General features: G+C 49.3%; 1 protein-coding gene across 6 annotated transcripts in view; it reads left to right on the top strand.

Moving 5' to 3' along the window:
- MAN1C1 (mannosidase alpha class 1C member 1) overlaps nucleotides 1-21,274 on the top strand; it is a 167,722-nt gene that overhangs the window by 101,617 nt on the left and 44,831 nt on the right. The window contains exon 3 of one of the 6 annotated variants that reach the window (XM_055261103.2): nucleotides 19,000-19,101. The exons of the other annotated variants lie outside the window; for them this stretch is intronic. Within the exon in view, the coding sequence (XP_055117078.1) occupies nucleotides 19,000-19,101 (102 nt within the window). The remainder of the gene's footprint in view (nucleotides 1-18,999; nucleotides 19,102-21,274) is intronic. 6 annotated transcript variants of the gene reach the window in all.

Raw genomic sequence — 21,274 nt, 5'->3', positions numbered from 1 at the left:
AGACGGGGTTTCGCTATGTTGGCCAGGCTGGTCTCAAACTCCTGAACTCAGGTGATCCGCCTGCCTCAGCCTCCCAAAGTGCTGGGATTACAGGCGTGAGCCACTGTGCCCAGCCCCAACACTTATTATTTTTTATCTTTTATTTATTTATTTATTTATTTATTTATTTATTTATTTATTGAGATAGAGTCTCACTCTGTGTTCAGGCTGGAGTGCAGTAGCATCAGTTTAGCTCACTGCAGCCTCGAACTCCTGGTTTTAAGCAATCCTCCCACCTCAGCCTCCTGAGTAGCTGGAACTACAGGCACATGCCACCTTTCCTGGTTAGTTATTTTTAAGTTTTTTATAGAGACAGGATTTCACAGTATTACCCAGGCTGGTCTTGAACTCCTTGCCTCAAGTGATCCTCCTGCCTTGGCCTCCCAAAGTGCTGGGATTATAGGTGTCAGTCACTACACCTGATGTACATTTTTATTATTGCTATTCTGGTGGGTGGAAAGTGATATCTCATTGTTATTTTGTTTGTTTGTTTGTTTGAGACAGTCTCACTCTGTCACCCAGGCTGGAATAGAGTGGCGCAATCCTGGCTCACTGCAACCTCTGCCTCCCGGGTTCAAGCGATTCTCCTGCCTCAGCCTCCTGAGTAGCTGGTATTATAGGCGCCCACCACTATGCTTGGCTAATTTTTGTATTTTCAGTAGAGACGGAGTTTTGCCATGTTGGCCAGGCTGATCTCGAACTCCTGACCTCAAGTGATACACCTGCCTCAGCCTCCCAGAGTGCTGGGATTACAGGCGTAAGCCGCAGTGCCCAGCCTCGTAGTGGTTTTGATTTGCATTTCCCTAATGTCTAATGATGTTAAACATCTTTTCATGTGCTTTTTCATCCTTTGTGTGTTTTCTTTAGAGAAATGTATATTCAAATATATATTCAAATCTTTTTTTTTCATAATTTTTTTCAAGACAAAGTCTCACTCTGTTGCCCAGGCTGGAGTGCAGTGGTGCAATCTTGGCCCACTGCAACCTCCACCTCCCAAGTTCAAGTGATTCTCCTGCCTCAGCCTCCAAGTAGCCAGGATTACAGGCACACACCGCCATGCCAGGCTAATTTTTGTATTTTTAGTAGAGATGGGGTTTCACCATGTTGGCCAGGCTGGTCTTGAACTTCTGACCTCTGGTGATCCGCCCACCTCGGCCTCCCAAAGCGCTGAGATTACAGGTGTTAGCCACCGCACCCAGCTGCCCATATTTTAATTGGGTAGTTTATTGTTGAGTTGTAGAAGTTCTTCGTTCGTTCTGGATACCAGTTCCCTATGGGACATATGATTTGCAAGTATTCTCTTCCATTCTGTGGGTTATCTTTTCTCTTTCTTGATGGAATAGTTTTCAGCACCAAAGTTTTTAGTTTGATGTAGTCCAGTGTATCGATTTTTTTCTTTAGTTACTTGTACTTTTGACGTCTTAAGAATCCATTGCCTTACCCAAGGTCATGAACATAATTCCTGTGTTTTCTTCTAGAAGTGTTATAGTTTTAGCTATTACTTTTAGGCCGTGACTCATTGTGAGTTTATTTGGGGTTGTGGTGTGAGGTAGGACTCCAGCTTCATTCTTTTGCATGTGGATATCCAATTGTTCCAGCATAATTTTTTGAAAAGACTGTTCTTTTCCGATTGAGTTGTCTTAGCATCCTTGTCAAAACTTAGTTGAGCATAATATCAGGTATTATTTCTGGACTCTCAATTTCAGTGATCTATGTCTATTTTTATGCCGGTATCACACTGTCTTGATTATTGTAGCTTTGTAGTTTTTAAAACACAAAATGTGAGTACTCACCTTTGTTCTTTTTCAAGGTTGTTTTGCCTATTCTGGGTCCCTTATATTTATTTCCATATGAATTTTTTTTACAAGGGTCTTGCTGTGCTGCCCAGGCTTGTTTCAAACTCCTAGCCTCAAGCAATCCTTCATTCTTAGCCCCCCAGAGGGCTGGGATTACAGGTGTCATCTCAGTTTCCATATTAATTTTGGGATCAGCTTGTCAACTTCTGCGAAAAAGCCAGTTGGGATTTTGATAGGGATTACACTGAATTTATAGCTCAATTTGAGGAATATTGCCATTTTAATAATACTAAGTTTTCCAGTTCATGAATATGAAATGCCTTTCCATTTATTTAGATCTTTAATTTCCTTCAACAATATTTTATGGTTTAGAGTGTACAAATTTTGCAATTATTTTGTTAAATTTATACCTAAGTATTTTATTCCTTTTTGATGCTGTTGTAAATGGAATTGTCTTCCTAATTTCCATTTTGGAATGTTCATTGCTAGTATATAAAATTACAGTTGATGTATCCTACAACCTTGCTGAACTCATTCATTAGTTGTAATGGTGTTTTAGTAGATTCCGTAGGATTTTTTATATACAAGATGTGTCATCTGCAAACAGATCGTTTTACTTCCTTCTTTCTAATACGGATGCCTTTTATTTCTCTCTCTTGCCCAGTTGCCCTGTTTAGAACCTCCATTACAATGTTAAGTAGAAGTGGGTATCCTTGTTTATTCCTGATCCTGGGGGAAAGCTTTTGGCCTTTCCCCGTAAGTGTGATGTGAGCTGTGAATCTCTCTCATTTTCCATCCCCTATTTGCTGGTTCCTTTGTCTCTTTCTTGGTCAGCACCATCCAGTAGCTTCCTGGAAAAGTGTGCATAGGGGAGGGGTAAAATATTTGAGATTTTTGAAATCTGAAACTCGATTCTACTGTCATGCTTAATCAATAATTAGGCTGAACAAAGAACTATAAGATGGAAGTCATTTTCCCTCTGAATTTTGAAATTGATCCATTGCTTCTAACTTCTGACATTCCGGATGAGAAACCTGATGCCATTTTGATATCTCGTCATTTGTATGTGACCTGTCTTTTCCCTGGAAGCTTATAGGGCCTACTCTTTGTCCTCAATGTTCTGAAATTTCATGACGATATACCTCAGTGTAGGTCTCTTTTCATTCACTGTGCTGGGAAATTAATGGACCTTCTCAGTCTAGAAATCCATGCCTTCAGTTCTGGGACACCTTGAATGATTTATTTGATTATTTCCTCCCACCGATTTTTCTGTTTCTGGAATTCCTACATTTTGTATGTTAGACCCCTGAGCTGGTCCTCCAGTTTATCTTCTGTTTTCTATCTGTCTCTTCATTTTTGGTTCTACTCTAGAAAATTTCCTCAAGTTTGTCTTCCAACTCTTTTATTGAGTTTGCATTTCTGCTGTCAGACTGTGTATTTATTTCCAAGAGCTCCATTTTATTTTGTGAATGTTCTTTTGTTGAGCATTCTGTTCTTGTCTCACAGACGCACCATTTTCTTCAGTCTCTGATGATATTTTGTTTTTGAAGTTTTCTTCTTCCTGCAGTCTCTGTGTCCTCCCAGTTACCTTTCCTGTTTGTGTATATGTCCATCTCTCGTGTTAGGTTTCCCTTAAATGTTTGTGGCTCCTTGGCTGTGTCTTCAAGTTAAATGTGGGGCAGAAAAGAAGATGGTTGGGGCTCTGTGTGGTGAGTGGGCTCTGCTGACTGGTGCCTCCCAGTAGGAAAATCCAGTGGGAACGCAATGTACGTGTTTGTTCTCTAGAGCTTGTCTGGTTCTGCATAGAAAATGTTTTCATTCTCCTACCTAGCAAATGGACTCCTGATCACAGCCTTCTGATTGTGACCTGCCATTTCTCTGGAAGCTTGTAGGGCCTGCTCTTTGTCCTCAACGTTCTGAGATTTCATGACAACATACCTCAGTGTAGGCCTCTTGTCACTCACTGTGCTGGGAAATTAGTGGACCTTCTGAGATCCATGTGGGCAAGAGGGCAAAGGTGGGCAATCCAAAAATCTTCACTTACCATCTCTGCTCCCAGGATGGCACCCTGTGCCTCAGCCAGGCATCCAGAGGCCCTCTGTCATACTCCTTTCTGAGACTCTGCCTCTGGTTTTCTGCTGGGATGAGAGGGAACATTTTCTTGGCAGACGCAGGAAGAGGCTCTAGGGATCTTACTGCCTTTAGGCTGACTGGCAACAAGTCCTCCTCTTATTTCACTCCCAGAGATACCCGGTGTTGCCACCAATCCCAGAGCCTTTGGGGTTTTCTAGCACAAACCTGAGTGCCTGTTTGCTTGCATTGTCATGGCTTAGGGTTCTGCTTTCTTGGCTTTGCTGAGTCAGCACTCCACATCTCTTTCCCAGCTGCCAAACTTTGTTACTATCGTCTTCTTCCCTGGTTGCTCTATCTTTGTGGATTGATGCATTATTTAAAAAATTATACCGTGGTCTTAGTGGAGTTTCTGGGTGGAAATAGAGGCTAGTGCATTCGTTGAACTCACAATCTTTAACCACGATCTCTGGCTCTTCTGTTGGGTTCCCTGAGCCTCGACAACATCATTTGTAGAGTGGGACAAAAGATCCCTTTCCTAATGTCTGCCCAGGAGCCTTTGTGAAGATTAGATGGGTTTTTGCCTAAAGATTTACCATTCAAACAGCGGGATGTATGACTCTCTGTTCTAAGTGGTGCTTGGACTAAAGGATTGAGGGGTACCCTCTAGAGGCTGGGGCTGGAGAAAAGGCCAGCCTGGGCTGCGGGATACTGTATCAGTTACAAACAACCACAGACCTCACTGGCATGCAGCAATAAGTGTTTAGGTAACTCAGGAGTCTTCAGAGTTCACCTGATCCAGGCTGGGCAGGCCAAACGACTGCCTACCGTTTTTTTTTTTGTTGTTGTTGTTTTTGTTTGTTTGTTTTTTTGAGATAGAGTTTCGCTCTTGTTGCCCGGGCTGGAGTGCAGTGGCACAATCTCGGCTCGCTGCAACCTCCGCCTCCTGGGTTCAAGCGATTCTCCTGCCTCAGCCTCCAGAGTAGCTGGGACTACAGGTGCACGCCACCACGCCCGGCTGATTTTTGTGTTTTTAGTAGAGATGGGGTTTCACCATGTTGGCCAAGATGTTCTCGATCTCCTGACCTTGTGATCCGCCCACCTGGCCTCCCAAAGTGCTGGGATTACAGGCATGAGCCACCACGCCTAGCCTATGACTGCAGATCTTGACTGGGCTCACCCTTGTTCCTGGGGGCAGCTGACTGTCAGCTGATCTAAGAGATCCTTGGCTTGGACAACTGGGCCAACTAAGCTCTGTTCCACGCATCTCTGCATCTCAGCTCTAGTTCAAATGTATTCTCATGGAGGTGGCAAAAGGACAAGAAAGCAAGCAGAAACATGCAAGTGCTTTTTCAAGCCTCTGCGTGTGTCACATTTGCTCTCATCGGCTGAAGTTAGCCACATGTGTCTGAGCCCAGAGGAAGAGGATGCGGAGAGGCATCCTACTCAGTGGCAAAGGACATGAATGCAGGAAGGGGTAAGGAATTGGGACCATTGGTGCAAACTCTACCATGAGTGTCTAGGCATGGCTCAGGAACAGAGCACCCCCCAGCCTCGATTATTTTCCTGCAAACACAGAATATTTTGCCTAAACAAGGAACCTGGGGTTCTGCCACCCTGATTTGCATTCAGTTAAAAGAGCCAGTCCTTTACTTGCTACTGGAAGAAATGCTGCCCATCTCTAAAACAATCAGACATGGTCTCTCTGATAGAGAAGTACACTCCCCAGGCCCAGGCTGGAGCTGTAGATCACAGGCGACCGACTAAATCTGCTTAATTATTTGATTCAGTCAGAAGTTGGCTTAATTATTTTCTTGCTCTCACCTCTTTTGAATCCATTCTGGAAACTGATTATGTCTTTAACACCAGCCCAGAGATAAGCGTTTCAGTTGGGAAATGTAATTAGCCAAGGAAAATGAATGTGGGAGCTGCCTTTTGTCAAAGCACCATTAAAACCCAACTCTGGTCAATACCAGTGTGGTGTGAAGACAAAAGGCTCAGTTTGCTCCTCTTGTGACTGGAGAGGGAAGGCCCAGCAGGAGGTGGGAAAATAGGTATCTTGGGATCTTAGCAAAAGGAAGCTCATTAATTCATTCATTCGGAAGCATTTCTAGGCCAGCTCTGGGGCGGATGCTAGAGATGCAGAGGTGCACTGGCCACATCCCTTGCCTCGAAAGAGTTCTCTTCTTAGAGGAGGGATTCACGCGTAATTATGTGGTCAAAGTGCTACGGGAATACAGCGGAAGGAGCCACTGATTCTGCCTCTGGGAACTTCACAGAGCAGGTTACGTTGAGCTGGGCTTTGAAGAATAAGCTGGAGTCTCCCAGGCGAGGAGGGTATTCTAGGTAAAGGGCACAGCATGTGCAAAGGCATGGTGGCGTGACAGTACAGGAGTGCTTGTTAGGGACCCACTACAGCAAGCCTGCTGAGGGCTTCATGGGTTAGCCTAGCTCCTCCTAGAATAAAGTGTGCAGCGTGTCCTTGGGCCATCCCACCTCACTTTTCAGTGCCTGGGTATCCTGCCTTGCCTCCCACTTTGCCCACTAGATGGCATTATTAAGGATTCTCTCCCAGTGTTGGTTTTAATGGAAGTCAAAGGCGTGTGGCATTTGAGGGAGACTGCGCCATCTGAAAGCCGAAGGCTGGGTTCAAGGCATCTGAGAACAACAGATGCACGTGGTAGAGCTGAAGAATGAGAGGGTGCTCAGGGCAGAAGGTCCATCCTGGGCTGAGGCTCAGCGGTACGGCATGCTGAGCTGAGTGTGGCTGTGGCATGAAATGAAAGGTGAGGCTTTCATCTGAGTGAGCTGCCCAGCTGGGCAGGGGCTGGATCACAAAGGGCCATTTACAGGCCATTGCAGACCAGCTCCTTGGCCTTGGCCTCTATGATGGGGGACTCTCTTAACACTGCTCCGACTGTAGCCCCTCTCCTGCAAGGCTCCACTTCTTCAAAAGCAGTCAGTGCTCAGAGCAGTGGTCTCTGGTTTGCTTGGATCTCTGCCTAAGGCAGAAGCTTGTCTGGAATGCAGTGAAGTGGAGAGGTTATCTGACCAGGTGGCTCCTGCACCTGGGGAAAGGGAAAGGGAGGGAGGACCACCACGACCACTGTCTGCAGGGCCATAGCGAGGTGGACCCAGCACACCTCTGCCCACCTGGTTCCTATTTACCTTAACCCTTAGCCATCCTTACAAGGAAGAATTCCGCCAAGAGTGACCAGGCACTAACAGAAGCTGCCAGGCCCTGCCTCCCTCTGAGACACACAGCCACTGACTACCCGATCCCATCCCGTGTCATCCATGTACACACACTTTGTAATGGGGTGTGGTGACCAGCATGTGTGCAGTTTTCTAGCCTGCTTTTTTGCTTGGTAGGATCTTGAAGCCTCATCATCTGCCTTCCCCAGGTGGGCCCTGTCTCACCTGTGAGGCCGCTGGTGTCGGGAGAGAGCACAAGTATAGTAGGCATTCTGGCCGTGGTTCCTGCTTATTTGCTGTGCAGATTTGGACAAGCTTCCTAGCTTCTCTGAGCCTCAGTTTTGTCATCTAGAAATGGAGATAATATAAACACCTACGCTGCAGTATAATTATGAAGATTAAGAGTATAAAATTCTCAGCCAGACATGGTGGCTCACGCCTGTAATCCCATCACTGTGGGAGGCCAAGGCAGGAGGATCACTGAAGTTCAGGAATGTGAGACCAACCTGGGCAATACAGTGAGACCTCATCTCTATTTAAAAAAAAAAAAAAAGCCAACTGTGGTGGCATGTGTCTGTACTCCTAGCTACTCAAGAGGTTGAGGTGTGAGGATGGCTTGAACCTGGGAAGTGGAGGTTGTAGTGAGCTGAAATCGCGCCACTGCATTCCAGCTTGGTTGACAGAGCAAGACCCTGTTTCCAAAAAAAGTAAAATGCTCAGTTTAGTTGTTGGCATGAAGGATGTATTAAACACATAACCATGATGATCATGGAGGCTGCTAGACCCAGCTCAGACTACTACCCAGCGGACTAGCTGGATGACCTTAGGCACTAGTCATTTAAATTCCTCCTCTGTGAACCAGGTTTAATGACACTGCTCAGGGTGGGGTTAAGGAACAAACAGGCTAAGTCCTGCCTGTGGATAGACTTTGGAAATGGATGCTTCATGTCCTTGTCGTAGTCCAGGGCACTGGTGGTGTTCCTCTGCCAGGTGATTTGAGAACTCCTCATGGGTCCCCAGTGAGAGGCGGTGAGCGACTGTGTGAAGGAATGAGACAGCATGGGAGGTGGAGGAGGTTGGCATCTGCACCCACCCTGCCCGAGAAAGGGATAGTGGGGGATACATGCAGGACAAAGTGGCTTTGCCCCCGACTCCAGGCTCCAGAGGCTGGGGGTGAGCATTCTCTACCCCCATCCTGAAGCTATGGCAGAGGAACCCGGCAGCAAAAGGACACGGAGTGCCCAGGGATTCTGTGTGAAAGTCACTGAGGCCAGAGACAGCTCTTCACATCCTCTGTCGCTCAGGCCTTCCCCACCCTGTCCGCCTGTGGGGTCTCAGCCCCAGTCCTGGGCAGGGAGTGTGGGATGCTTAGGAGTGGGGTACAGGCTGAGACTCAGCCACCCTCACGGGAATCCATCCTGGGCCCCTGGCCCTGGCCAGACAAGCTGGCAGATTGCCCAGCCACATCCAAAGGCAATGCGTGCTCTGAGCACAGAGCCTGGCCGAGGACACCAGAGAGCAGGAGAGCGTGGGGACCGTGCAGACACATGACAAGGCTTTGATAACACAGTCTACCTGCCATGTCTGAAAAATCAGGCGTGCGTCTTCCTGGCAGGGAATGCAGTTTCCTGTTAATGAGTTGTGAGAGGTTGGAACAAGTTATCAGAGAGAGGCTGGGCCAACTGCTTCCCAGGGCAGCTGCCAGGAGATGGAAGCCAGGCCCCAGCCTTGTCCCTTCAGGCAGCTCAGCTATTTGGGGAGCATCTCTCAAAGGGCTGAACTAAAGCCTGGAGTGAGAGTCCCCAGCCTAGGCCAGGACCTGCTGGTGGATGGATCTTGAGCCCCTGCTGGGAGCTTCTCCAGGCCTTAGCTGCTGCACTCCCCTGCCTCAGCAGGGACTGGCCAGAGTCCCCTCCCCTCTGCAACCTGGGGCTCTCAGAGGGACCAAAGCCAGTAACCCCGTGACAAACAGATCTCTGTGGTTCCTCGCTGCTTGCAAAGCACTCACACTTGTCATCGTTTTAGGCACTCACAACAATCTGTGTGAGAGAAACAGGCTCAGGGAGGTGAAGTGCCCGAGGTCATTCTGCTTGGTGGGTCTGATTAGGGTAATGGTGGCTGCTGTGACAGATCAACCCAGAGACTTCAGTGGTTGGAGACAACAGACATTTCTTTCTTGCTCATGTAAAGTCATATTGATGGTGGGGAGAGCTGTGTTCCGTCTGATGACTCAGGCACTCAGAGTGATGGAGGCGCCATCATCTTCAGGTTGTAACCCCCCAGGTTGCCTCGGCCTTGGAATATCCACGAATGGTTTTTATGGGCCAGACCTCAAAGTGGTGTATGGAGCCTATGCCCACACCCCATTGGGTCCTGCGGCTCCACCTAGATGCAGAAAGGCTGGGAAACACGGTTCCTGCCTGGGCGGCTATTTCCCTTCAACGGCTCTGTCTAAGGAAGGGAAACAGGAGCAGAATGGTTGCTGGCACAGTAGAGGATATTACCCTCAAACAAAGGCTGGGGACCCCCAGTGAGAGTTTGGTCACCTAGGAGTCAGCAAGTGCCCAGTGTGGTCTGAGACCTGGAATAAGACTCGCTGTGTGGCACTGACCCCAGAAGGATTCTGGATCTCCAAATGCTGTTCCAGCCTTCTTGGCAGCCTCTTGCCCCTTCATTAGCTTCTAATGTACATGGTTGCTCATGGCCCAGCCCTGAGACACCCCTTTGTGGCTCCTCGTGGCCCTCAACGTAGAGACCAAACCCCTTGGCCTGCATTTGAAGTCTTTCCCAGGATGGCTCCAGCTGACTGGCCACATTGCTCCCCTTATTCCCTCCCCCCAAACCTATGCTCCTCCCTGACCAGCTTCCTACCTCAGGGCCTTTGCACATGCTGTGCCCTCTGCCTGGAATGTCCCCCCTGCTGCTCTCCACCCTGCGGGTTCCTGCTCATCCTTCCCGATCCATCACAGATCCATGAGGCTTCCTGAGCAGAGTTAGCCACTCGGTCAGCATTTATTGAGAGCTTACTGTATACCAGGCACTGCAGTAAAAGCTTCCCAGGAATTAACTCATTGATCTCCCAAGCCTACAAGGCAGGCATCCCATTTTCTTTCTTTCTTTTTTTTTTTTTTTGAGATGGTGTCTCGCTCTGTCGCCCAGGCTGGAGTGCAATGGTGTGATCTAGCTGTGTCACCTAGGCTGGAGTGCAATGGCGTGTTCTCGGCAACCTCTGCCTCCTGGGTTCCAGCAATTCTCCTGCCTCAGCCTCCCGAGTAGCTGGGACTACAGGCGCCCGCCACCATGCCCAGCTAATTTTTATATTTTTAATAGAGACAGGGTTTCACCATGTTGGCCAGAATGGTCTCGATCTCTTGACCTCATGATCTGCCCACCTCGGCCTCCCAAAGTGTTGAGATTACAGGCGTGAGCCACCGTGCCTGGCCAGGCATCCCATTTTCTAGATGAGGAACCCAGCTCTCTGAGGAGTGTGTGTGAGGTCACACAGCTGCAGAGTGGCAAAGTCAAATTCCAAACCCAGGTCCCTGTGGCTCACAGCCAGGCCTTAACAGCTGCATAAACTTCCACCTATTCTTAGCACCTGTCACAAGGCTTCATAATCATTCATTTACTTGCTGTTTTGCTGGGAAATTGCTTACTCTCTTTCTGAGAAAGCAGCTGCAGCCTCCATAAGGACAGAGGTCGGGCCTGATCCATCCTAGAATCTTCCTCACCACTGTCCCCACCACCACCAAGGCCAAGGTCTGGGTGGCGATTTCCTCTCAGATAAATCCCTTACCCTCTGAGAACCAGAAAGAGAAATTCCTCAGATTATGGTCTGTCATAATCCCCTCCCTGCTTCCCTGTCAGTTTTTGACAGTTACCCTGAAACCGTTTGAAAATGATCTCAGAGGCAGAGACTGGCCTTCTCCACACATGATTAAGTACGACGGCTTTTTAATGATTTGAGCTGTGCCTTCTGTGGATTGACAAAAATGGATTACCATATATTTCTGAAAGCCACACTGCCAAAATGAGACTTTTTTTTTTTTTTTAGTTTTCTCAGCCATCTTCAAAAACCTTAGCTGAGAATGACAACTACTAGGGGCTTTAATTGTTCAGTCACATGATGGTGGTGCCTTCCGAGTTCCGAGAACTGCTCTCGCCGGGAAAGCCTTGAGACGCTCCTGGGGTTCGATCTTTAGGAAATTGAACTGTGTGTTTTCTCTGAAGCGGAGAGCTGTCTCCCGGGCCGTGGCATGTTTGCTGCATTTGTGAATTGTTTGGGCACCGAGGTCTGAAACAGAGGCAGTTCTTGCCCCGGAAGCGTGCTCAAGGCTGTCACGACTGGATGAGGCCTGGCTTGGCTGTGGGTGGGTGGACAGGGCAAGCAGGGAGGGGGCTCTCCCTGCATGGGCACTTCTTCCTCCTTTTCACTCTCCTGCCAGACTCTGTGCATGGAGTCCTGCACCCTTCACCTGATTCAAGCCACCCACATCTGCGACAGGGTTATTGCTGGTACCTTGGACAGGAGATGCTGGGGAGCGTCTCCAGCTGCCTTCACAGGGTCTCAAAGCACAGACGCAGGTGCTCCTGCCCCCGTCCTCCTCATCCATAAGTGCCTAGAGGACAATTCACCAAACCAAGATGGGTAGCTCTGGAGTCCCGTTGGGCCCAGCCACTCATCGTACAGCAGCCAGTCAGATCCAGTTCCTAAGCCATCCAGATCCCCTTTCCTGAAGCCCCAGGGCCATGTGTGATCTGGCCCCCACAGCCTCACTGCCCACTACTTTCCCCCTTTCCCGCTGCACACAACCCTCACCTTGGGATTTTCAGTGTGCTGTGCATTCTGCCTGCCGTGCCCTTGTCCCCTTTCTCCTGGGCCTCCTTCAAGCCTCTGCCTGAATGCTGCCCATCCCCTGGCTGTGCTCCCCCCCACACCTAAATGGAGCTCCTCCTTAACCACTCTTGTTTTTCTGCATCACACACGTTACATTTAGATGTGTCTCTGTGGGTCCCTCCCCTCACTCCAGGGCTCCAGTGCCATGCACACCACAAGCACCCAAAAAATACATTTGGGATGAATGAATGAATGAATCTTGAACAAGTGACTTAATTCCTCTAAGCCTCAATCTTCATCTGTAAGAGAGGGACAATGAGTTTTTATTTTGTTTGTTTGTTTATTTATTTATTTATTTATTTATTTATTTATTTATTTTGAGACGGAGTCTTGCTCTGTCGCCCAGGCTGGAGTGCAGTGGCGCGATCTTGGCTCACTGCAAGCTCCGCCTCCCGGGTTCACGCCGTTCTCCTGTCTCCGCCTCCCGAGTAGCAGGGACTACAGGCGCCCGCCACCACGCCCAGCTAATTTTTTTGTACTTTTAGTAGAGACGGGGTTTCACCATGTTAGCCAGGATGGTCTCGATCTGACCTCGTGATCCGCCCACCTCGGCCTTCCAAAGTGCTGGGATTATAAGCGTGAGCCACTGCACCCAGCCGAGTTTTAATTTTTTTAATTTTTAATTTATTTTAATTAATTTATTTATTTTTGAGACAGAGTCTCTCTCTGTTGCCTAGGTTGGAGTGCAGTAGCGCAATCACGGCTCACTGCAACCTCCCAACTCCTGGGTTCAAGCGATTCTCATGCCACACCCTCCCAAGTAGCTAGGACTATAGGCGTGTACCACCACGCTTGGCTAACTTTGGTATTTTTAGTAGAGATGGGGGTTCATCATGTTGGCCAGGCTGGTCTCGAACTCCTGGCCTCAAGTGATCCACCCGCCTCAGCCTCTCAAAGTGCTGGGATTACCGGCATGAGCCACTGCACCTGGCCCAATGATAGATTTTTTAAAAGATGGATGTGAAACAAACAGCACAGTGCCAGGCACAAAAGGATTGTTCTTAACTTCTGATAAGGAAGGGTTGGCTGGCATTTAGAATTCCACATTCCACAAGAAACTTTTTTGGGGGTGTCTACCCTGGGCCAGGATCTCAGAGCCTCGTGGAGTCAGTGTCTGGCTCCCAGCACCTCACACCACAGAGGAATTGCCTCTGGCCAGGGCACTGGCTGTCTAGGTGGCCTCCTCACATGGAGGCAGTGCAGGGAGGGTGTCCAATCCTTCACTCCGCAGATCCCGAAGGCGCCTTGACCCTGCAGGGTCTGTGTAGGCTTAAATTAACCAGGCTTAGATCTAGCCATGAAGACACTCCCTGCCTGGAATGGACTTGAGAAAAGGACACAAATTACTATAATAGAAGTTGAGAAACAATGCCTTTGATAAAAATGTTCGGAGGAGAAAAACCTCAGGTCCACGTGAGAGAGTCAGGGATGTCTTCACGGAGGAAGAAACATTTTATCTAGAAGTTAAAGTAGACATTGGATTGAGACGTGTGGGGACATTGTGGGTTAAAAGAGGGCATGCCAGGTAGAGGAAACAGCTTGAAGAAAGGGCTGGAGGCTGGAAAGGGTGAGCCACATGGAAGCAGTAGTTTGCCTAGAATGTGGAACACATGAAAAGACGATTAAGACATAGGAGGCCAGTCGCGGTGGCTCACGCCTGTTATCCCAGCACTTTGGGAGACCGAGACAGGTGGAACACTTGAGGCCAGGAGTTTGAGACAAGCCTGGCCAACATGGCAAATCCCTGCCTCTGCCAAAAATACAAAAATTAGCCGGGCATGGTGACGCATGCCTGTAATCCCAGCTACTCGGGAGGCTGAGGCAACGAGAATCACTTGAACCCGGGAGATGGAGATTGCAGTGAGCAGAGATCGCGCCATTGCACTCCATCCTGGGTGACAGAGCGAGACTGTGTCTCAAAATGTATATGTATGTATGTATGTGTGTATATATATGTGTGTGTGTGTGTGTATATGTGTATGTATATGTGTATATATGTGTGTGTGTGTATGTGTATATATATGTGTATATATATATGTATATGTGTATATATGTATATATATATACATATATATGTATATGTGTATATATGTGTATATATACACATATATATGTATATGTGTATATATGTGTATATATATACATATATACGTATATATGTATATGTGTATATATGTATATATATATGACATAGGACTGTAAGAGCATTGTATCAGTCATCTATTTCCATAATAGGGTTGTATTATAACAAAGTATTCGACAGTGAGAGGCAGACCACAGTGAGTGTTTTTTGTGACTGCAGATAGGCTGGAATTTGGTTTATCTAGGCTGCATCTAGCTAGGTCCAAGTGTGCTCTGCACATATCTCGTCCTTCCTGGACCAGTGGCCATTTGAGGTTCATTCTTCTCACGGTGAAGGGTGGGAGCCTAAGGGAGCAACCCCAGCCATGCAAGCATGTTTCTGATCATGTCCTCTAATCCCTGTGACAAGTCTCCTGGCCAAACCTAAGATCAAGGGCAGAGTTTAATTCCCCACCCACCATGAAGCCAAAGCTAGTTACATGGAAAAGCACAAGGTTAATGGGATAGGGTTATTTACTCCTCCCAAAGAGGGAGAGGGAAGGAGTGAAGATTTGTTGAACAACCATCTAATTTCCCCAGGCAAGTAGAGGCCAGAGTGGGTCTCTGTGTCTGCTGTCAGGAGCTGACCAGAGCAGTAGCTGGACTTTGATGTCTGGTGGGATGAGCGGCAAAGGGCTCTGATTTTTGCCCTTCTCCCCGTTGATGCAAAAAGAGTACTGCAGTCCTATTGGGTAGTTAAAATGCCCCAGTCCCTGCCCAGCTCAGTCCTGCCTTCCCCATGGCTCACACTTTCTGCTTGCCTGGCACAAAGGCAGTACCTTCTCTGCTGGGCCAAGCATCTGCCAGGGCTCATAGCTTTGCCAAGCCTGAGGGTGACTTTCTCTGCTGGAACTGAACCTTGTGATAACAGCCCCATGCGTTGAGTACCTACTGTATGCTGGGTGTGTCATATTCTCTTGTAGTGAGTGCCTGCTGAGTGCTGGACAGTGCATGGGGGTTCTTTATATGTATTCGTCCAAACTCATCACCATACCACCCTAAAAGGGAGACCTCATTGTCCCATTTTACTTTGTTTAATTTTTGTTTTTGTAGCAGGGTCTTGCTCTGTCACCCAGGCTGGAGTGCCGTGGTGCCATCACAGCTCACCGCAGCCTCTACCTCCGGGGCTCAAGCAATCTTCCTACCTCAGCCTCCCAAGTAGCTGGGGCCACAGGCACATGCCCCTGTGTCTGGCAAATCTTTGCATTTTTTGTAGAGACAGGCTTTTGCCACGTCGCCCAAGCTGGTCTTGAACTCCCAGGCTCAAGCAATCCACCTACCTAAGCCTCCCAAAGTGTAGTGATTACATGCGTGAGCCACCGCATCCCGGCTCCTTATCCCATTTCACTGAGGGTGCAAGAGGTCAAGTCGGTTGCCCAAGCTCACACAGCAAGGATGGATGAGGCTGAGATCAGAACCAGGTCTGTTTGGCTCCAAAGCCCATGCTCTCTTCCCTATCCAGGCCTCGCAGAAAACGTAAAGGTCATGTGGTCTGGAAGGTGGCTTCTGGTCACAGCTCTGCCCTGAGTTTTGTGACTTTGGAGATATCACTCCAGAATTCTGGGCTTCAGTTTTGAGATGAAAGCAGTTCAGAGCTTGCTCTACAGCGCGGCCAGAGGGAGTTTTTAAACACAGGTTTCCAGATCCGACAGCACCCTCAGCTCTTATTTAAAAACAAACATTAACATTTTACAAACACACCCTGTTTTCCAATGAGGAGCTGTGTCCAGCGGACTGCTTCAGTGAACTGTGTCCAGCCACTTGTCACAGGGAACCTCCTCCAGCCATTGGCTGCGGTAATCATTCTCCAGCCAGCTGTGGCAGCAAAGCGTGGCATCTGCTCGGGAAGGGTGGAGGAAACCATTAGTTCCACCAGGGCCCTGACGTCTGTGGCTGTCCATTTCGCGACCCCGACAGGGATTTCTTTGGTAGCTGGCCACTATAGCGTGTGCTGTGTCTTCCCCGAGTCCCAGGGGCCTGGTAAAGTGTTGGAGACCCCCAAGAAAGAGCTGTTGGCGTTTCCAATCGCCATTCATTCATTCATTCATTCAACAACCACTCGTTTCTGCCTTCTCTGTGCCCAGCCTGAGAATGGATGCTGCGGCCACTGGGAAATGTTAGACCCAGCCACTGCACCCTGGGATTCACAGGCACCTACGCAGAGACATACAATATAGTGCACAGAGTGCTGGGACAGAGTCACGTACAGCAGAGTGGGTGGGCATCAGAAGGAGGGCACGGTCAGTTCCGCTTGGTGGCTCAGGAATGTCTTGGGAAAAGGCTGAAGGTATGAGCTAAGGCCAGAAAGATGAGTAGGTGTTTACCAAGCCAACTCTGCAAGGGAAGGCATCCCAGGCAGGGGGACCCATGTCAGCAGGCACGCCAGGGAGTCTGAGGAGCTGCTGGTGGTCTGACGTGGGTCAAGCATCGCATGCTAAGAGAGCAGGACAAGAGGTGGGGCTGGAGAGCTTGCCACGGCTGGGACCGCGGGCTCTGCACGCTGTGCCCGGGAGTTTGAACTTGGAGAGCTGAGGCAGGGGTGAGGTTGAGGGCTGTTAAACAGGGCGGTGATGTGATCATTATGTGCTCATCTTTCACGTATCAGCCTCCAGTAAGAGCATTCTGTTGGGTTCCAGGAAGAATTCCTAAAAAATATCTTTCCTTCCAGAGGATTCAAGAAGCCTTTGCCTGGAAATATTCAGCCTCAGAGCACAGTGCTATGTGACCCAGGAAATAGCCATCATGAGAAAATTCAAGGAGAATATTCCTGCTCAAGGAAAAAAAATTAAAACACGACACACGAAAAACAGACCTGATAGAAATGGAGAGGTCCCAGTCCATAAATGGGTTTTATGCAGCCGGAAGACCTCATCATACTAGACGATCTGGTTTTAAACAATCAACTTTGGGTAATGGGGATGTCACTTTAATTAATCTTCCTAAAAACCCATGTAGCAAAAACATTCCAGTTGCTATTGCTACATTGCAAATTACTCCAAAACTTGGGGGCTTAAAACAATTATTTTATTATGCTCACAGATTGAGTGGGTCAGTAATTCAGAAAGGGCACAACGGGACAGCTTGTCTCTGTGCAGTCACGTATAGGCCCTCAGCTGGGAAGGCTTGAAGGCTGAGGCTGACTCAACAGCTGGGTGCTGGTATTATCTGGAAGCTTTTTGAGTCATGCGTTGCAATTGATGCTGGCTGTTGGCTAGAACCTCAGATGGGACTGTCAGTCAGAAAACTGACACATGGCTCTCTACATGTTTTCTCCTTAAGAGCTAGCTATCTTGAGCTTCCTTACAATATGGTGGCTGGTTCCAAGATCCAGCACTCTGAGAGGCAGGAAGTGGAAGCTGCCAGTTTCTTAAGGTCTGGGCCTTAAGGTCAAGCCAGGCACAGTGGCTCACACCTGTAATCCCAGTGCTTTGGGAGACCGAGATGGGAGGATCACTTGAGGCCAGGAGTTCGAGACCAGCCTGGACAACATAGTGAGACCCCCATCTCTACAAAAAAATTTTAAAAGTTATCCAGGCATGGTGTTGCACCCCTGTAGTCCCTGCTTCTGGGGAGGATGGCTTGAGCCCTGGAGTTCAAGGATCATGCAGTAAGCTATGATCACACTACTGCACTCCAGCCTGGATGACAGAGCGAGAGACCCTGTCTCAGAAAAATAAAGAAAATAGCACCTCATCCTTTCTGCTTCATTGCTTTCATCCAGATGATCACAATAGTCTGCCCAGGTTCAAGGGGAGGAGCCATGGGAGGTGTGTCAGTGTCACAAGAAAAGCTTCTTTCTTCTTGTGGGATAAGATACACCACAGCAGCCGTCTTTGAAAAGATGGTTTGCCACACAGCCACATGGGTTTCTGTGGATGCTGAGAAAAACATGTGTGTTGTTTCTTTACAGATTAAGAAAAGTCTGTGGATTATCTCATTAAATTAAATGCAGCCATTAGTATGTGGCTCTGGGGATATTGTGGGAATAGGGTATGCCTTGGGTGATTTTTTTTCTTCTAAATGTTCTTCCTGGAGTTTGTGTTGCCAGCCTGACCATTTCTCTTTGCTAATATGATATCGCATACAGACCTCATCATCATTAATGTGGCAGAGTCAGCAGGGTGGGATACAGACCGCGATCCAGGGAAGCAGGCTGGTTTCTGCCTCAGCAGCTCCTGGGAAGGAGGTTCTGGGAGCTGGAGGTTCGTTTCCTTGTAGATATTGACATGCTCTTAGGCCAGGCGCGGTGGCTCACGCATGTAATCCTAGCACTTTGGGAGGCCGAGTCGGGCGGATCACGAGGTCAGGAGATCCAGACCACGCTGAAACCCTGTCTCTACTAAAAATACAAAAAAATTAGCCGGGTGTGGTGGCGGGTGCCTGTAGTCCCAGCTACTCGGAGAGGCTGAGGCAGAATGGCGTGAACCCGGGAGGCGGAGCTTGCAGTGAGCCTGGGCGACAGAGCGAGACTCCGTCTCAAAAAAAAAAAAAAAAAAGATATTGACACGCTCTTCACAGAAAGCTTTGTGCAGGGCGAGGCTTTGGGCACATGTTGTCACTCTGGGCAGCCTGGTGGGAGGGTCTTTGTCTAGTGGTGGCAGCCCCTGGAGTAGACACTTAACCCTGTTCTGGACGTAGTCACCACAGACACCCGTGCTGTGGGCTCGTTTTGTTAATTCAGCCCAACTCCTTACCTTTAATGCCTCCTAGGGTCACACTGTAGCCAGGCACTGGGAGTTGTGAATGCGCCACAGCCCCCCTTGAAGCCCTCCCCATCCAGTGGGAGGGGGCCTTTCGTTCCTAAATACTTACCGGCCCCCGTGGGGGCTGGAAAATGTTCTGGGCAGTGGAAGGTGGCGGTGAACCGAGTTCTCCCCCTAGGAGCCAACCCCTCAGGAGAAGACGGAGTGGCTGGGAGAGCAGATCTGTGCGTGATGCCCCTGGTGATGAAGCCTGGGGAAAACCAGAGAGGACAAGGGGACAGTGAGTGGCAGGAACAGTTTCAGCAGAGTAGCCCACAGCTACCAGGGCCTAGGCGAGGAGCAAGTTTGGAGGCCGAAGTGGAGGCTGAAGGGACAGCATGCAGCCAAAGTGGAGGAGGAGAGGCAGTGAGGGAGCCAGGGCAGATCACAGGGCCCCGGGGACGGGAAGGACTAAGACTTTCAATTCTCAGTCGGATGGGAGCCGTGGGGGGTTTCCAGCAGAGGAGTGGCGTGATGTGACTTGAATTTTTGTTGTTGTTGTTATTGTTGTTGTTGAGATGGAGTCTCGCTCTGTCGCCCAGGTTGGAGTGCAGTGGCGCTATCTTGGCTCACTCCAAGCTCTGCCTCCTGGGTTCACGCTATTCTTCTGCCTCAGCCTCCGACGCAGCTGGGAGTATAGGTGCCCGCCACCATGCCCAGCTAATTTTTTGTATTTTTAGTAGAGACGGGGTTTCATCGTGTTAGCCAGGATGGTCTCTATCTCCTGAACTCATGATCCGCCCGCCTTGGCCTCCCAAAGTGCTGGGATTACAGGCGTGAGCCACCGCGCCCGGCCGACTTGAATTTTTAAAAAAATCTCTCTGGCTGCCACGCTGAGGACAGGTGGGTGGGTCGGGGAAGAGGGAAGGGCAAGGGTAGATGCCAAGGGGACAGGGAGGAAGCCAGTGGAATAAATGCAAGAGAGAGGAGGTAGCTGGGCCAGGGCAGTAGCACGGAGGAGGTGAGATGTGGGCAGCGTCTGGAAATCTCACAGAGACACAGCCAGCAGGATTTGCTGCAGGACTGGATGAGGGGGTGTGAGACAGGGTCAAGGGTTGGGGGCCACAGCTCTTGGGAGGAGGACATTGGCATTAATCGAGATGGGGAAGACTGGAAGTTACAGGTCTGGAGGAAGGCATGGGATTGGCTTTCAGACAGTGAAACATGAGCTGCCCGAAGACCTTCAAGTGGAGACATGCATGCAGAGTTGGATATGTGAGTCTGGGGTTTGAGGACAAGGTCTTGGTAGGACACTTAAATCTGGGGGTGTTGTCAATATGTAGATGGATTTCTTTTTTTTTTTTTTTTTTTTTTTGAGACGGAGTTTCGCTCTTAGTCATCCGGGCTAGAGTGCAGTGGTGCGATCTCAGCTCCACTGCAACCTCCAACCTCCCGGGTTCAGGTGATTCTTCTACCTCAGCCTCCCAAGTAGCTGGGATTACAGGCACCCGCCACCACGCCCAGCTAATTTTTTGTATTTTTAGTAGAGACAGGGTTTCACTATGTTGGCCAGGCTGGTCTCAAACTCCTGACCTCATGATCCGCCCGCCTCGGCCCCTCAAAGTGCTGGGATTACAGGTGTGAGCCACTGTGCCTGACCAATGGATTTTAAGATTTGAAATCACTAAGAGAATGAGGGAGGACAGAAAGGAAGCCCACAGGCAGAGCCCCAGGGTGCCCCAGTCTTTAGAGGTCAGGAGATGGGGAGGAACCAGCACAGGAGACTGGGAAGAAGCCATCCCAGGGTAGAAGGAGAAGCAAGAGGAAGAATGGCGGCCTGAAGGCCAAGATCCAGTAAGGAGCCAGGATCCGTGACACCAGGAGACCAGCCTGGCTCCTGCCCTCCTGCCGTCCCACTGTGGGGAGGACACAGATGCAGACTACAGTCCCCACTATTATAAAGTGACAGGGACAGGGAAACGCATGAGTCCATTAGCATGAGATGAGAATGGGGGGAGGTGGAGGTGCACAGTGTAGGGGCCTAGAATGCGGACACTGGGGCTTGGGGAAGACCTTCTCACAGAAGAAGGGCTCTAAGCCGGACATCAGAGGGTTAGATCCCATGCATGGCTTTGTAGGCAATGAGCCATTAGCGGTGGGCCCTAGATTTCCACAGGAGAAGGTGGGATGGGGAAAGGCAGTTCCTGGCAGAGTCTGTAGAAGAGTCATAAAAGTAGCGGTATGTGAGGAGGGAATGGCAGGTGGCCCATTTGGGTTGGGGGGTTCTGATCTTTGGGATACCTGGAGACAAGGCTGGAAGGTTGGTGGGGAGGGGCATGAGAGAGGCAGTGGGGACCCTTGACCTCAAGGGGCTCACAGTCTAGTTAAAGAGGCAAAGCCCCACAGTGCAGGGAGGTAGCGGTGGGTGCCCAAGAAAGTGCTGTGGGCACTCTCAGGGCAAGAAGAGTTTAGCT

Source organism: Symphalangus syndactylus, chromosome 22, assembly GCF_028878055.3.
Source record: "Symphalangus syndactylus isolate Jambi chromosome 22, NHGRI_mSymSyn1-v2.1_pri, whole genome shotgun sequence".
Classification (NCBI taxonomy): Eukaryota; Metazoa; Chordata; class Mammalia; order Primates; family Hylobatidae; genus Symphalangus; species Symphalangus syndactylus.
Note: the sequence above shows the minus strand (reverse complement) of the source record. Positions and strands in the feature narration are given on the sequence as shown.